At 43.7% G+C, this 16,864-nt stretch overlaps 1 protein-coding gene across 2 annotated transcripts in view; it reads left to right on the forward strand.

The window, feature by feature from the left end:
- LOC137420556 (uncharacterized) overlaps positions 1–16,864 on the forward strand; it is a 71,382-nt gene that overhangs the window by 45,421 nt on the left and 9,097 nt on the right. For both annotated transcript variants that reach the window (XM_068105704.2, XM_068105705.2), the window contains exon 4: positions 14,148–14,320. In XM_068105704.2, the coding sequence (XP_067961805.2) occupies positions 14,148–14,320 (173 nt within the window). The remainder of the gene's footprint in view (positions 1–14,147; positions 14,321–16,864) is intronic.

Here is a 16,864-nt window from a genome sequence, read left to right on the forward strand (position 1 = left end):
AATAACAGGAATAAGAATGAATCAAACAACCCTTCATTTTGAGAACGGTATTAAAAGTTTACGTGTGGGTGACCCACTGGCTCCAACGAAGGGTGAACGTCCGAAACCTCACCTTAAGTTGTTAGAAACCTCACCTAACCCTAACCCTAACCCTAACCCTAACCCTAACAACCCTAACCCTAACAACCCTAACCCTAACAACCCTAACCCTAAACCTAACCCTAACCCTAACCCTAACCCTAACCCTAACCCACAGCACTAAGGATGCCTCTAAAAATGTCCGCTTGATAAAAACTATTATTTGCATGTGCGATTAGTTAATTATGATTATTCAGAAGATTCCAATTTGATTTGATGATAAATTGATCTTTACAAAAAGAATTTTCAACTCGGTGAAGAAGAAGCCTGTATTTGTATTACAACCGATGCGATTGGGAAAGACATTTATCAGGAGTTGCAGCAAAGCCAGGAAGAAAAAGTCTTGTGCGGCGGTGAAGAGACCCAGTGGAAAGTTGTGAAAGGGTTGCTCTTATTTTGGGCCTATCTTTAGGAGGCTGTGTTTCCTTCGTGGTGGTCAGATCGCTTATCACGAAGTTTGGGTGATCTGCACCGAAAATAGAGAAAAAAACGACTACACCAACCACAAGTGAACTCTGTGGCTGTGCCGCTTAAATCGCGCTCACGTTACAAAATCCTTCGTTCGAATCAAGTCAACGCTGCAATTGAGGTTTCATATTGCGATGGTATTTGTAGCCTGGTGTAATTTCCGTATGTTGTTTACAAGTTTCTGTATTTACAAGAACGTAAATTATTTGAGCTGTGTCCATGCATACGTGCCTGATTATTGTGTGGTGCTGACTTCCGGTGCCCTCGGTGCGTTTGTGCATGCCTCTGAGTGTCGGTGCTTTCAGTAGAACACGAGCCTATGGTGCCATGCGTGTGGCGAACGGAGTAAAAACTGCTAGCGCAGATATGTCTGCAAAACTCGCCAGGAAGTAGCAACAAACAGGACAGACAAGATAGTAATTGGGAGGAAGAGGAAGAGGAAGTGGAATAAACAGAAGGATCTGATGGCCATCTGGCTAGTTCTACCTAAAAAAAAATGTTGAGGAATTCTAAGTTAGGCTCGACTTGCTGGCAAAAAGAAAAGGTTGAGGAATTCTAAGTTAGGCTAGACTTGCTGGCAAAAAGAAAAGGTTGAGGAATTCTAAGTTAGGCTAGACTTGCTGGCAAAAATAAAAGGTAGAGGAATTCTAAGTTAGGCTAGACGTGCTGGCAAAAAGAAAAGGTAAAGGAATTCCAAGTTTGGCTGGACGTGCTGGCAAAAAGAAAAGGTTGAGGAATTCTAAGTTAGGCTAGACTTGCTGGCAAAAATAAAAGGTTGAGGAATTCTAAGTTAGGCTAGACTTGCTGGCAAAAATAAAAGGTTGAGGAATTCTAAGTTAGGCTAGACTTGCTGGCAAAAATAAAAGGTTGAGGAATTCTAAGTTAGGCTAGACTTGCTGGCAAAAAGAAAAGGTTGAGGAATTCTAAGTTTGGCTAGACGTGCTGGCAAAAAGAAAAGGTTGAGGAATTCTAAGTTTGGCTAGACTTGCTGGCAAAAAGAAAAGGTTGAGGAATTCTAAGTTTGGCTAGACTTGCTGGCAAAAAGAAAAGGTTGAGGAATTCCAAGTTAGGCTAGACTTGCTGGCAAAAAGAATAGGTTGAGGAATTCCAAGTTAGGCTAGAATTGCTGGCAAAAAGAAAAGGTTGAGGAAAGCCAAGTTTGGCTAGACGTGCTGGCAAAAAGAAAAGGTTGAGGAATTCTAAGTTTGGCTAGACTTGCTGGCAAAAAGAATAGGTTGAGGAATTCCAAGTTAGGCTAGAATTGCTGGCAAAAAGAAAAGGTTGAGGAATTCTAAGTTTGGCTAGACTTGCTGGCAAAAAGTATAGGTTGAGGAATTCCAAGTTAGGCTAGACTTGCTGGCAAAAAGAAAAGGTTGAGGAATTCTAAGTTAGGCTAGACGTGCTGGCAAAAAGAAAAGGTAAAGGAATTCCAAGTTAGGCTAGACTTGCTGGCAAAAAGAAAAGGTTGAGGAATTCCAAGTTAGGCTAGACTTGCTGGCAAAAAGAATAGGTTGAGGAATTCCAAGTTAGGCTAGAATTGCTGGCAAAAAGAAAAGGTTGAGGAATTCTAAGTTTGGCTAGACTTGCTGGCAAAAAGTATAGGTTGAGGAATTCCAAGTTAGGCTAGACTTGCTGGCAAAAAGAAAAGGTTGAGGAATTCTAAGTTAGGCTAGACGTGCTGGCAAAAAGAAAAGGTAAAGGAATTCCAAGTTTGGCTAGACGTGCTGGCAAAAAGAAAAGGTTGAGGAATTCTAAGTTTGGCTAGACTTGCTGGCAAAAAGTATAGGTTGAGGAATTCCAAGTTAGGCTAGACTTGCTGGCAAAAAGTATAGGTTGAGGAATTCCAAGTTAGGCTAGACTTGCTGGCAAAAAGAATAGGTTGAGGAATTCCAAGTTAGGCTAGAATTGCTGGCAAAAAGAAAAGGTTGAGGAATTCCAAGTTAGGCTCGATTTGCTGGCAAAAAGTATAGGTTGAGGAATTCCAAGTTAGGCTAGACTTGCTGGCAAAAAGAATAGGTTGAGGAATTCCAAGTTAGGCTAGAATTGCTGGCAAAAAGAAAAGGTTGAGGAATTCCAAGTTAGGCTAGACTTGCTGGCAAAAAGAATAGGTTGAGGAATTCCAAGTTAGGCTAGACTTGCTGGCAAAAAGAATAGGTTGAGGAATTCCAAGTTAGGCTAGAATTGCTGGCAAAAAGAAAAGGTTGAGGAATTCCAAGTTAGGCTAGACTTGCTGGCAAAAAGAATAGGTTGAGGAATTCCAAGTTAGGCTAGACTTGCTGGCAAAAAGAATAGGTTGAGGAATTCCAAGTTTGGCTAGACTTGCTGGCAAAAAGAAAAGGTTGAGGAAATCCAAGTTAGGCTAGATTTGCTGGCAAAAAGAAAAGGTTGAGGAAAGCCAAGTTTGGCTAGACGTGCTGGCAAAAAGAAAAGGTTGAGGAATTCTAAGTTTGGCTAGACTTGCTGGCAAAAAGAAAAGGTTGAGGAATTCCAAGTTAGGCTAGACTTGCTGGCAAAAAGTATAGGTTGAGGAATTCCAAGTTAGGCTAGACTTGCTGGCAAAAAGTATAGGTTGAGGAATTCCAAGTTAGGCTAGACTTGCTGGCAAAAAGAATAGGTTGAGGAATTCCAAGTTAGGCTAGAATTGCTGGCAAAAAGAAAAGGTTGAGGAATTCCAAGTTAGGCTCGACTTGCTGGCAAAAAGAAAAGGTTGAGCAATTCTAAGTTAGGCTCGATTTGCTGGCAAAAAGAAAAGGTTGAGGAATTCCAAGTTAGGCTAGACTTTCTGGCAAAAAGAAAAGGTAGAGGAATTCTAAGTTAGGCTAGACTTGCTGGCAAAAAGAAAAGGTTGAGGAATTCCAAGTTAGGCTCGACTTGCTGGCAAAAAGAAAAGGTTGAGGAATTCCAAGTTAGGCTCGACTTGCTGGCAAAAAGAAAAGGTAGAGGAATTCTAAGTTAGGCGAGACTTGCTGGCAAAAAGAAAAGGTAGAGGAATTCTAAGTTTGGCTAGACTTGCTGGCAAAAAGAAAAGGTTGAGGAATTCCAAGTTAGGCTCGACTTGCTGGCAAAAAGAAAAGGTTGAGGAATTCTAAGTTTGGCTAGACTTGCTGGCAAAAAGAAAAGGTTGAGGAATTCCAAGTTAGGCTCGACTTGCTGGCAAAAAGAAAAGGTTGAGGAATTCTAAGTTTGGCTAGACTTGCTGGCAAAAAGAAAAGGTTGAGGAATGCTAAGTTTGGCTTGACTTGCTGGCAAAAAGAAAAGGTTGAGGAATTCCAAGTTAGGCTAGACTTGCTGGCAAAAAGAATATGTTGAGGAATTCTAAGTTAGGCAAGACTTGCTGGCAAAAAGAAAAGGTTGACGAATTCTAAGTTAGGCTAGATTTGCTGGCAAAAAGAAAAGATTGAGGAATTCTAAGTTAGGCTAGACGTGCTGGCAAAAAGAAAAGGTTGACGAATTCTAAGTTAGGCTAGATTTGCTGGCAAAAAGAAAAGGTAGAGGAATTCTAAGTTAGGCTAGATTTGCTGGCAAAAAGAAAAGATTAAGGAATTCTAAGTTAGGCTAGATTTGCTGGCAAAAAGAAAAGGTTGACGAATTCTAAGTTAGGCTAGATTTGCTGGCAAAAAGAAAAGATTGAGGAATTCTAAGTTAGGCTAGATTTGCTGGCAAAAAGAAAAGGTTGACGAATTCTAAGTTAGGCTAGATTTGCTGGCAAAAAGAAAAGATTGAGGAATTCTAAGTTAGGCTAGACGTGCTGGCAAAAAGAAAAGGTTGACGAATTCTAAGTTAGGCTAGATTTGCTGGCAAAAAGAAAAGGTAGAGGAATTCTAAGTTAGGCTAGACTTGCTGGCAAAAAGAAAAGGTTGAGGAATTCTAAGTTAGGCTAGACTTGCTGGCAAAAAGAAAAGGTTGAGGAATTCCAAGTTAGGCTCGACTTGCTGGCAAAAAGAAAAGGTTGAGGAATTCTAAGTTTGGCTTGACTTGCTGGCAAAAAGAAAAGGTTGAGGAATTCCAAGTTAGGCTCGACTTGCTGGCAAAAAGAAAAGGTTGAGGAATTCCAAGTTCGGCTAGACTTGCTGGCAAAAAGAATATGTTGAGGAATTCTAAGTTAGGCAAGACTTGCTGGCAAAAAGAAAAGGTTGACGAATTCTAAGTTTGGCTTGACTTGCTGGCAAAAAGAATATGTTGAGGAATTCTAAGTTAGGCAAGACTTGCTGGCAAAAAGAAAAGGTTGACGAATTCTAAGTTAGGCTAGATTTGCTGGCAAAAAGAAAAGGTTGACGAATTCTAAGTTAGGCTAGATTTGCTGGCAAAAAGAAAAGATTGAGGAATTCTAAGTTAGGCTAGACGTGCTGGCAAAAAGAAAAGGTTGACGAATTCTAAGTTAGGCTAGATTTGCTGGCAAAAAGAAAAGGTAGAGGAATTCTAAGTTAGGCTAGACGTGCTGGCAAAAAGAAAAGGTAGAGGAATTCTAAGTTAGGCTGGACGTGCTGGCAAAAAGAAAAGGTAAAGGAATTCCAAGTTAGGCTAGACGTGCTGGCAAAAAGAAAAGGTTGACGAATTCTAAGTTAGGCTAGACATGCTAGCAAAAAGAAAAGGTAGAGGAATTCCAAGTTAGGCTAGACGTGCTGGCAAAAAGAAAAGGTTGACGAATTCTAACTTAGGCTAGACGTGCTGGCAAAAAGAAAAGGTTGACGAATTCTAAGTTAGGCGAGATTTGCTGGCAAAAAGAAAAGGTAGAGGAATTCTAAGTTAGGCTAGACGTGCTGGCAAAAAGAAAAGGTTGACGAATTCTAAGTTAGGCTAGACATGCTGGCAAAAAGAAAAGGTTGAGGAATTCTAAGTTAGGCTAGACTTGCTGGCAAAAAGAAAAGGTAGAGGAATTCTAAGTTAGGCTAGACGTGCTGGCAAAAAGAAAAGGTTGAGGAATTCTAAGTTAGGCTAGACTTGCTGGCAAAAAGAAAAGGTTGAGGAATTCTAAGTTAGGCTAGACTTGCTGGCAAAAATAAAAGGTTGAGGAATTCCAAGTTAAGCTAGACTTGCTGGCAAAAAGAAAAGGTTGACGAATTCTAAGTTAGGCTAGACTTGCTGGCAAAAATAAAAGGTTGAGGAATTCCAAGTTAGGCTCGACTTGCTGGCAAAAAGAAAAGGTTGAGGAATTCTAAGTTAGGCTCGACGTGCTGGCAAAAAGAAAAGGTTGAGGAATTCCAAGTTAGGCTCGACTTGCTGGCAAAAAGAAAAGGTTGAGGAATTCCAAGTTAGGCTCGACGTGCTGGCAAAAAGAAAAGGTTGAGGAATTCCAAGTTAGGCTCGACTTGCTGGCAAAAAGAAAAGGTTGAGGAATGCTAAGTTTGGCTAGACTTGCTGGCAAAAAGAAAAGGTTGAGGAATTCCAAGTTAGGCTCGACTTGCTGGCAAAAAGAAAAGGTTGAGGAATTCCAAGTGAGGCTAGACTTGCTGGCAAAAATAAAAGGTTGAGGAATTCTAAGTTTGGCTAGACTTGCTGACAAAAAGAAAAGGTTGAGGAATTCTAAGTTTGGCTAGACGTGCTGGCAAAAAGAAAAGGTTGAGGAATTCTAAGTTTGGCTAGACTTGCTGGCAAAAAGAAAAGGTTGAGGAATTCCAAGTTAGGCTTGACGTGCTGGCAAAAAGAAAAGGTTGAGGAATTCTAAGTTTGGCTAGACTTGCTGGCAAAAAGAAAAGGTTGAGGAATTCTAAGTTTGGCTAGACTTGCTGGCAAAAAGAAAAGGTTGAGGAATTCCAAGTTAGGCTCGACTTGCTGGCAAAAAGAAAAGGTTGAGGAATTCTAAGTTAGGCTCGACGTGCTGGCAAAAAGAAAAGGTTGAGGAATTCCAAGTTAGGCTCGACTTGCTGGCAAAAAGAAAAGGTTGAGGAATTCCAAGTTAGGCTCGACGTGCTGGCAAAAAGAAAAGGTTGAGGAATTCCAAGTTAGGCTCGACTTGCTGGCAAAAAGAAAAGGTTGAGGAATTCTAAGTTTGGCTAGACTTGCTGGCAAAAAGAAAAGGTTGAGGAATTCCAAGTTAGGCTCGACTTGCTGGCAAAAAGAAAAGGTTGAGGAAATCTAAGTTTGGCTAGACTTGCTGGCAAAAAGAAAAGGTTGAGGAATTCCAAGTTAGGCTCGACTTGCTGGCAAAAAGAAAAGGTTGAGGAAATCTAAGTTTGGCTAGACTTGCTGGCAAAAAGAAAAGGTTGAGGAATTCCAAGTTAGGCTCGACTTGCTGGCAAAAAGAAAAGGTTGAGGAATTCCAAGTTAGGCTCGACTTGCTGGCAAAAAGAAAAGGTTGAGGAATTCTAAGTTTGGCTAGACTTGCTGGCAAAAAGAAAAGGTTGAGGAATTCCAAGTTAGGCTCGACTTGCTGGCAAAAAGAACAGGTTGAGGAAATCTAAGTTTGGCGAGACTTGCTGGCAAAAAGAAAAGGTTGAGGAATTCCAAGTTAGGCTCGACTTGCTGGCAAAAAGAAAAGGTTGAGGAATTCTAAGTTTGGCTTGACTTGCTGGCAAAAAGAAAAGGTTGAGGAATTCCAAGTTAGGCTCGACTTGCTGGCAAAAAGAAAAGGTTGAGGAATTCCAAGTTAGGCTCGACTTGCTGGCAAAAAGAAAAGGTTGAGGAAATCTAAGTTTGGCTAGACTTGCTGGCAAAAAGAAAAGGTTGAGGAATTCCAAGTTAGGCTCGACTTGCTGGCAAAAAGAAAAGGTTGAGGAATTCTAAGTTTGGCTAGACTTGCTGGCAAAAAGAAAAGGTTGAGGAATTCCAAGTTAGGCTCGACTTGCTGGCAAAAAGAAAAGGTTGAGGAATTCTAAGTTTGGCTAGACTTGCTGGCAAAAAGAAAAGGTTGAGGAATTCTAAGTTTGGCGAGACTTGCTGGCAAAAAGAAAAGGTTGAGGAATTCCAAGTTAGGCTCGACTTGCTGGCAAAAAGAAAAGGTTGAGGAATACTAAGTTTGGCTCGACTTGCTGGCAAAAAGAAAAGGTTGAGGAATTCTAAGTTTGGCTTGACTTGCTGGCAAAAAGAAAAGGTTGAGGAATTCTAAGTTAGGCAAGACTTGCTGGCAAAAAGAAAAGGTTGAGGAATGCCAAGTTTGGCTAGACGTGCTGGCAAAAAGAAAAGGTTGAGGAAATCCAAGTTTGGCTAGACGTGCTGGCAAAAAGAAAAGGTTGAGGAATGCCAAGTTTGGCTAGACGTGCTGGCAAAAAGAAAAGGTTGAGGAAATCCAAGTTAGGCTAGATTTGCTGGCAAAAATAAAAGGTTGAGGAAATCCAAGTTAGGCTAGATTTGCTGGCAAAAAGAAAAGGTTGAGGAATTCCAAGTTTGGCGAGACGTGCTGGCAAAAAGAAAAGGTTGAGGAATTCTAAGTTTGGCGAGACTTGCTGGCAAAAAGAAAAGGTTGAGGAATTCCAAGTTAGGCTAGACTTGCTGGCAAAAAGTATAGGTTGAGGAATTCCAAGTTAGGCTAGAATTGCTGGCAAAAAGAAAAGGTTGAGGAATTCTAAGTTAGGCTCGATTTGCTGGCAAAAAGAAAAGGTTGAGGAATTCCAAGTTAGGCTAGACTTGCTGGCAAAAAGAAAAGGTAGAGGAATTCTAAGTTTGGCTAGATTTGCTGGCAAAAAGAAAAGGTTGAGGAATTCCAAGTTAGGCTCGACTTGCTGGCAAAAATAAAAGGTAGAGGAATTCCAAGTTAGGCTCGACTTGCTGGCAAAAATAAAAGGTAGAGGAATTCCAAGTTAGGCTCGACTTGCTGGCAAAAATAAAAGGTAGAGGAATTCCAAGTTAGGCTCGACTTGCTGGCAAAAATAAAAGGTAGAGGAATTCCAAGTTAGGCTAGATTTGCTGGCAAAAAGAAAAGGTAGAGGAATTCTAAGTTAGGCTAGACGTGCTGGCAAAAAGAAAAGGTAGAGGAATTCCAAGTTAGGCTCGACTTGCTGGCAAAAAGAAAAGGTAGAGGAATTCCAAGTTAGGCTCGACTTGCTGGCAAAAATAAAAGGTAGAGGAATTCCAAGTTAGGCTCGACTTGCTGGCAAAAATAAAAGGTAGAGGAATTCTAAGTTAGGCTCGACTTGCTGGCAAAAATAAAAGGTAGAGGAATTCCAAGTTAGGCTCGACTTGCTGGCAAAAATAAAAGGTAGAGGAATTCCAAGTTAGGCTCGACTTGCTGGCAAAAATAAAAGGTAGAGGAATTCCAAGTTAGGCTCGACTTGCTGGCAAAAATAAAAGGTAGAGGAATTCTAAGTTAGGCTAGATTTGCTGGCAAAAAGAAAAGGTAGAGGAATTCTAAGTTAGGCTAGACGTGCTGGCAAAAAGAAAAGGTAGAGGAATTCTAAGTTAGGCTAGACGTGCTGGCAAAAATAAAAGGTAGAGGAATTCCAAGTTAGGCTCGACTTGCTGGCAAAAAGAAAAGGTTGAGGAATTCCAAGTTAGGCTCGACTTGCTGGCAAAAAGAAAAGGTTGAGGAATTCCAAGTTAGGCTCGACTTGCTGGCAAAAAGAAAAGGTAGAGGAATTCTAAGTTAGGCGAGACTTGCTGGCAAAAAGAAAAGGTAGAGGAATTCTAAGTTTGGCTAGACTTGCTGGCAAAAAGAAAAGGTTGAGGAATTCCAAGTTAGGCTCGACTTGCTGGCAAAAAGAAAAGGTTGAGGAATTCTAAGTTTGGCTAGACTTGCTGGCAAAAAGAAAAGGTTGAGGAATTCCAAGTTAGGCTCGACTTGCTGGCAAAAAGAAAAGGTTGAGGAATTCTAAGTTTGGCTAGACTTGCTGGCAAAAAGAAAAGGTTGAGGAATGCTAAGTTTGGCTTGACTTGCTGGCAAAAAGAAAAGGTTGAGGAATTCCAAGTTAGGCTAGACTTGCTGGCAAAAAGAATATGTTGAGGAATTCTAAGTTAGGCAAGACTTGCTGGCAAAAAGAAAAGGTTGACGAATTCTAAGTTAGGCTAGATTTGCTGGCAAAAAGAAAAGATTGAGGAATTCTAAGTTAGGCTAGACGTGCTGGCAAAAAGAAAAGGTTGACGAATTCTAAGTTAGGCTAGATTTGCTGGCAAAAAGAAAAGGTAGAGGAATTCTAAGTTAGGCTAGATTTGCTGGCAAAAAGAAAAGGTTGACGAATTCTAAGTTAGGCTAGATTTGCTGGCAAAAAGAAAAGATTAAGGAATTCTAAGTTAGGCTAGATTTGCTGGCAAAAAGAAAAGGTTGACGAATTCTAAGTTAGGCTAGATTTGCTGGCAAAAAGAAAAGATTGAGGAATTCTAAGTTAGGCTAGACGTGCTGGCAAAAAGAAAAGGTTGACGAATTCTAAGTTAGGCTAGATTTGCTGGCAAAAAGAAAAGGTAGAGGAATTCTAAGTTAGGCTAGACTTGCTGGCAAAAAGAAAAGGTTGAGGAATTCTAAGTTAGGCTAGACTTGCTGGCAAAAAGAAAAGGTTGAGGAATTCCAAGTTAGGCTCGACTTGCTGGCAAAAAGAAAAGGTTGAGGAATTCTAAGTTTGGCTTGACTTGCTGGCAAAAAGAAAAGGTTGAGGAATTCCAAGTTAGGCTCGACTTGCTGGCAAAAAGAAAAGGTTGAGGAATTCCAAGTTCGGCTAGACTTGCTGGCAAAAAGAATATGTTGAGGAATTCTAAGTTAGGCAAGACTTGCTGGCAAAAAGAAAAGGTTGACGAATTCTAAGTTTGGCTTGACTTGCTGGCAAAAAGAATATGTTGAGGAATTCTAAGTTAGGCAAGACTTGCTGGCAAAAAGAAAAGGTTGACGAATTCTAAGTTAGGCTAGATTTGCTGGCAAAAAGAAAAGGTTGACGAATTCTAAGTTAGGCTAGATTTGCTGGCAAAAAGAAAAGATTGAGGAATTCTAAGTTAGGCTAGACGTGCTGGCAAAAAGAAAAGGTTGACGAATTCTAAGTTAGGCTAGATTTGCTGGCAAAAAGAAAAGGTAGAGGAATTCTAAGTTAGGCTAGACGTGCTGGCAAAAAGAAAAGGTAGAGGAATTCTAAGTTAGGCTGGACGTGCTGGCAAAAAGAAAAGGTAAAGGAATTCCAAGTTAGGCTAGACGTGCTGGCAAAAAGAAAAGGTTGACGAATTCTAAGTTAGGCTAGACATGCTAGCAAAAAGAAAAGGTAGAGGAATTCCAAGTTAGGCTAGACGTGCTGGCAAAAAGAAAAGGTTGACGAATTCTAACTTAGGCTAGACGTGCTGGCAAAAAGAAAAGGTTGACGAATTCTAAGTTAGGCGAGATTTGCTGGCAAAAAGAAAAGGTAGAGGAATTCTAAGTTAGGCTAGACGTGCTGGCAAAAAGAAAAGGTTGACGAATTCTAAGTTAGGCTAGACATGCTGGCAAAAAGAAAAGGTTGAGGAATTCTAAGTTAGGCTAGACTTGCTGGCAAAAAGAAAAGGTAGAGGAATTCTAAGTTAGGCTAGACGTGCTGGCAAAAAGAAAAGGTTGAGGAATTCTAAGTTAGGCTAGACTTGCTGGCAAAAAGAAAAGGTTGAGGAATTCTAAGTTAGGCTAGACTTGCTGGCAAAAATAAAAGGTTGAGGAATTCCAAGTTAAGCTAGACTTGCTGGCAAAAAGAAAAGGTTGACGAATTCTAAGTTAGGCTAGACTTGCTGGCAAAAATAAAAGGTTGAGGAATTCCAAGTTAGGCTCGACTTGCTGGCAAAAAGAAAAGGTTGAGGAATTCTAAGTTAGGCTCGACGTGCTGGCAAAAAGAAAAGGTTGAGGAATTCCAAGTTAGGCTCGACTTGCTGGCAAAAAGAAAAGGTTGAGGAATTCCAAGTTAGGCTCGACGTGCTGGCAAAAAGAAAAGGTTGAGGAATTCCAAGTTAGGCTCGACTTGCTGGCAAAAAGAAAAGGTTGAGGAATGCTAAGTTTGGCTAGACTTGCTGGCAAAAAGAAAAGGTTGAGGAATTCCAAGTTAGGCTCGACTTGCTGGCAAAAAGAAAAGGTTGAGGAATTCCAAGTGAGGCTAGACTTGCTGGCAAAAATAAAAGGTTGAGGAATTCTAAGTTTGGCTAGACTTGCTGACAAAAAGAAAAGGTTGAGGAATTCTAAGTTTGGCTAGACGTGCTGGCAAAAAGAAAAGGTTGAGGAATTCTAAGTTTGGCTAGACTTGCTGGCAAAAAGAAAAGGTTGAGGAATTCCAAGTTAGGCTTGACGTGCTGGCAAAAAGAAAAGGTTGAGGAATTCTAAGTTTGGCTAGACTTGCTGGCAAAAAGAAAAGGTTGAGGAATTCTAAGTTTGGCTAGACTTGCTGGCAAAAAGAAAAGGTTGAGGAATTCCAAGTTAGGCTCGACTTGCTGGCAAAAAGAAAAGGTTGAGGAATTCTAAGTTAGGCTCGACGTGCTGGCAAAAAGAAAAGGTTGAGGAATTCCAAGTTAGGCTCGACTTGCTGGCAAAAAGAAAAGGTTGAGGAATTCCAAGTTAGGCTCGACGTGCTGGCAAAAAGAAAAGGTTGAGGAATTCCAAGTTAGGCTCGACTTGCTGGCAAAAAGAAAAGGTTGAGGAATTCTAAGTTTGGCTAGACTTGCTGGCAAAAAGAAAAGGTTGAGGAATTCCAAGTTAGGCTCGACTTGCTGGCAAAAAGAAAAGGTTGAGGAAATCTAAGTTTGGCTAGACTTGCTGGCAAAAAGAAAAGGTTGAGGAATTCCAAGTTAGGCTCGACTTGCTGGCAAAAAGAAAAGGTTGAGGAAATCTAAGTTTGGCTAGACTTGCTGGCAAAAAGAAAAGGTTGAGGAATTCCAAGTTAGGCTCGACTTGCTGGCAAAAAGAAAAGGTTGAGGAATTCCAAGTTAGGCTCGACTTGCTGGCAAAAAGAAAAGGTTGAGGAATTCTAAGTTTGGCTAGACTTGCTGGCAAAAAGAAAAGGTTGAGGAATTCCAAGTTAGGCTCGACTTGCTGGCAAAAAGAAAAGGTTGAGGAAATCTAAGTTTGGCGAGACTTGCTGGCAAAAAGAAAAGGTTGAGGAATTCCAAGTTAGGCTCGACTTGCTGGCAAAAAGAAAAGGTTGAGGAATTCTAAGTTTGGCTTGACTTGCTGGCAAAAAGAAAAGGTTGAGGAATTCCAAGTTAGGCTCGACTTGCTGGCAAAAAGAAAAGGTTGAGGAATTCCAAGTTAGGCTCGACTTGCTGGCAAAAAGAAAAGGTTGAGGAAATCTAAGTTTGGCTAGACTTGCTGGCAAAAAGAAAAGGTTGAGGAATTCCAAGTTAGGCTCGACTTGCTGGCAAAAAGAAAAGGTTGAGGAATTCTAAGTTTGGCTAGACTTGCTGGCAAAAAGAAAAGGTTGAGGAATTCCAAGTTAGGCTCGACTTGCTGGCAAAAAGAAAAGGTTGAGGAATTCTAAGTTTGGCTAGACTTGCTGGCAAAAAGAAAAGGTTGAGGAATTCTAAGTTTGGCGAGACTTGCTGGCAAAAAGAAAAGGTTGAGGAATTCCAAGTTAGGCTCGACTTGCTGGCAAAAAGAAAAGGTTGAGGAATACTAAGTTTGGCTCGACTTGCTGGCAAAAAGAAAAGGTTGAGGAATTCTAAGTTTGGCTTGACTTGCTGGCAAAAAGAAAAGGTTGAGGAATTCTAAGTTAGGCAAGACTTGCTGGCAAAAAGAAAAGGTTGAGGAATGCCAAGTTTGGCTAGACGTGCTGGCAAAAAGAAAAGGTTGAGGAAATCCAAGTTTGGCTAGACGTGCTGGCAAAAAGAAAAGGTTGAGGAATGCCAAGTTTGGCTAGACGTGCTGGCAAAAAGAAAAGGTTGAGGAAATCCAAGTTAGGCTAGATTTGCTGGCAAAAATAAAAGGTTGAGGAAATCCAAGTTAGGCTAGATTTGCTGGCAAAAAGAAAAGGTTGAGGAATTCCAAGTTAGGCTCGACTTGCTGGCAAAAATAAAAGGTAGAGGAATTCCAAGTTAGGCTCGACTTGCTGGCAAAAATAAAAGGTAGAGGAATTCTAAGTTAGGCTCGACTTGCTGGCAAAAATAAAAGGTAGAGGAATTCCAAGTTAGGCTCGACTTGCTGGCAAAAATAAAAGGTAGAGGAATTCCAAGTTAGGCTCGACTTGCTGGCAAAAATAAAAGGTAGAGGAATTCCAAGTTAGGCTCGACTTGCTGGCAAAAATAAAAGGTAGAGGAATTCTAAGTTAGGCTAGATTTGCTGGCAAAAAGAAAAGGTAGAGGAATTCTAAGTTAGGCTAGACGTGCTGGCAAAAAGAAAAGGTAGAGGAATTCTAAGTTAGGCTAGACGTGCTGGCAAAAATAAAAGGTAGAGGAATTCCAAGTTAGGCTCGACTTGCTGGCAAAAAGAAAAGGTTGCAAATTGGAAATTATAAGTGGTAAAATCAACAAACTGTACCTTTTCTAATGTAGGAACATGCGTACAGTTGGAATAAAACGTAACATCCATTTATTACACGTAACGCTTCATGGGCAACGCAGACAGGTGGCAGATAAGATTGCATGATGGAGCACATCGATGGTAATCACTTACTCACTGGTAGAGGAAGACATGTGTGTTGCCTCGAGGATGCACTTCACCACCTCACTCTGTGTCCTCAATTCTCCAGGTGGAGAATTCTGGGTCGTGGTGAAGAAGACTGATGCGGCGGAACACTGCGGCATGCGGGGAACGTACAAACTGCAGGTCAATAAGGAGTCTTTGAGCCTGAAAGACCCGGTCTCTGAAAAGACTCAATACACCTGGCCTTACCAATTCCTACGTCGATTTGGTCGGGACAAGGTGGGTGCTCATTGTGACGCAGAGTGACTGTGGTTCCTCGTATTGCAGTTACAAACAAAGCTGATTGCATCATCATCTCAGGGTAAAAATATTCATTTATTATCTTAGAAACAAACAACAAAAATGAAAAACAACCCGTCTTAAGGCAATGAGGTTTTCACTTTATCATTTCATTCGGATGCGATATCCCGAGTCACATGTCTTGGTCATGTGCTCACGAGCCATCACATGCGTCCAGCATGCTATTTCGGCCGTGTAATCATCATTATTCCTTCTCCTAAGAGATTGCGTATCCACCAGGGCACGGTTGCTCGAAGCTATCCTGTGGATAAATTTAATTCGCCGGATATGTGATTTATCCACAGGATAGCCTCATCTGGAGCAACCAGGCCCTGGTTATGAATAACATCAATGTTTCCGCTGTGCTATATATATAGTCTCGAGGTGGGTGCACTCTGCAGTCCGGTGTTATAACCTCCGACGTGTTAACCTCCTTGTGACTGATACAAAATTCATGAATAAAAAAACTAACGTTAATGTGCCAAAAGTCCTCTCAACCCAAAAGTGACAAAACACAAAGGGCCAAATTGACGAAATGCGTTTAGCGAGCGTCTTGCTTACACACGCTTAACAGTGTTAGACGCTGACAAAAACATCGTCGTATGCGCACGGCCAAGCACCTGCACCCATCTAAACAGCAATTTACAAAGGGAGATAAACATCCGTTTAGTTGTGCCCGTCTGAACAGCTGATTAGCCCGTGAAACTCCGCCCATATCTTCAACATCCAATTGAAATTATGCACGTGCAAATATATATAATAATAGCAGACGACTGTCATTAGAACTCAAGGGCGGATCCAGGAATTTCAAGACGGGGGGGAGGGTGCATGAAACTATAGCGCTGGGGGGGTGGGAGGGGGAGCGATTAAGGGAGCTGTCAGTTGCTCATACACCGCCCAAATAAAGGTATGTGACAGAAGAACGTGATGCATGCTAAAAACAAGGTCGCCCGTAGGGCAGGTACCCTGGTAGTTCAGGAGTAATTCCCTGCAGACTACTGTAATTAGAACTGTGTAGTGCGGTGCTATGCGCATGGCTTGTTTGCCAAGAAGATAAGCAACAACGCGGGTAACCAAAAAGAGTCTTTATTACAAAGCTCAACTATAGCACTGAGGTGCTTGGGGCTGCGTGCCCCGTGTATATCCCGAGGCCATGCCTACCCCTCGGGCGTGGCCGATACCCTCTTGGTGCGCGGAATGATGTCACCGCACCAGCGAGCCATCGTGTCCGCCACACGCGCCCCCCTAGAATTCCCGCGCACCTGAAGGGTCAGTTTGCGGGTCAAACGGATGACCGGTCGAAGCGCCCTCTGGCGGCTGGCGGCGTCTGGGATGCCGGGATGTCATCTGGGATGCCTCCGGCGGCATCTGGGATGGGTGCAGGACCGGGGGGGGGGGGGGGGCGTGCCGGCGGGGCTGGGTGGTGCCGGAGGTCCGCCCGCCGGTGGGCGGCCCCGCCGCGGGGGCCGAGCCACTGGTGGGGGGTGGTCCACGTCGAGGTGGGCCGGCTTGAGGCGGTCCATGGAAACGCGGTCAGGAGTACCGCCGATGTCGAGGGTGAAGTGTTTCGCCCCGGTCTCCAGCATGCGGAAGGGCCCGTCGTACGGGGGCCGCAGCGGTGTCCGGTGGGCGTCGTGGCGGACGAACACGTACTCCGCCGTGCGAAGCTCCAGGGCGACGTGCGTTGGCACCGGGGCGAACCTCCGGGCGGTCTCCTGCAGTACGGAGCACTGCTGCACCGCGGACCATGGTGCCGTGGAGTCGGGGAGGAACTCGCCCGGCACCCGCAGCGTTTGTCCGAAGACCAACTCCGCCGAGGATGCGCGCAGGTCATCCTTGGGTGCTGTCCGGAGGCCCAGCAGGACCCAGGGGAGCCTGTCGACCCAGCCGCCGTCGCAGAGGGTGGCCCTGTGCGCGGCCTTCAAGGAGTGGTGGAAGCGCTCGCACAGGCCGTTGGCCTGGGGGTGGTAGGCCGTGGTGCGGTGCAGCTGGACGCCGAGCCCCCGCGCGACTGCCCCCCAGAGCTCCGAGGTGAACTGGGGGCCGCGGTCGGACGAGATGTCCGAGGGGGCGCCGAACCAGGCAACCCACGTGGCGATGAACGCCTGCGCGACGTCCGCCGCCGTCGTCGCCGCTAAAGGCACGACTTCCGGCCACCGGGTGGTGCGGTCCACCATGGTGAGGATGTGGGTGAAACCCCGCGAGGGGGCAGAGGTCCTACCAAGTCCACGTGAACGTGGTCCAACCGACGTGCGGGCACCGTGAACGGGGCCAACGGGGCCTGGGTGTGGCGGTGCGCCTTCGCGCGCTGGCACGCGAGGCACGTCCTGGTCCAATCGCGGACGGCCTTCCAGAGGCCATGCCAGACGAACTTGTCGGCGACCAGCCTCTGGGAGGCCTTCGTGTCTGGGTGGGACAGGCCGTGGATGGCGTCAAAAACCCGGCACTGCCAGCCCGCGGGCACGATGGGGCGAGGCCGCCCGA

The sequence above is a fragment of the Myxine glutinosa genome, chromosome 2 (genome assembly GCF_964187855.1).
Source record: "Myxine glutinosa chromosome 2, kmMyxGlut1.1, whole genome shotgun sequence".
Classification (NCBI taxonomy): Eukaryota; Metazoa; Chordata; class Myxini; order Myxiniformes; family Myxinidae; genus Myxine; species Myxine glutinosa.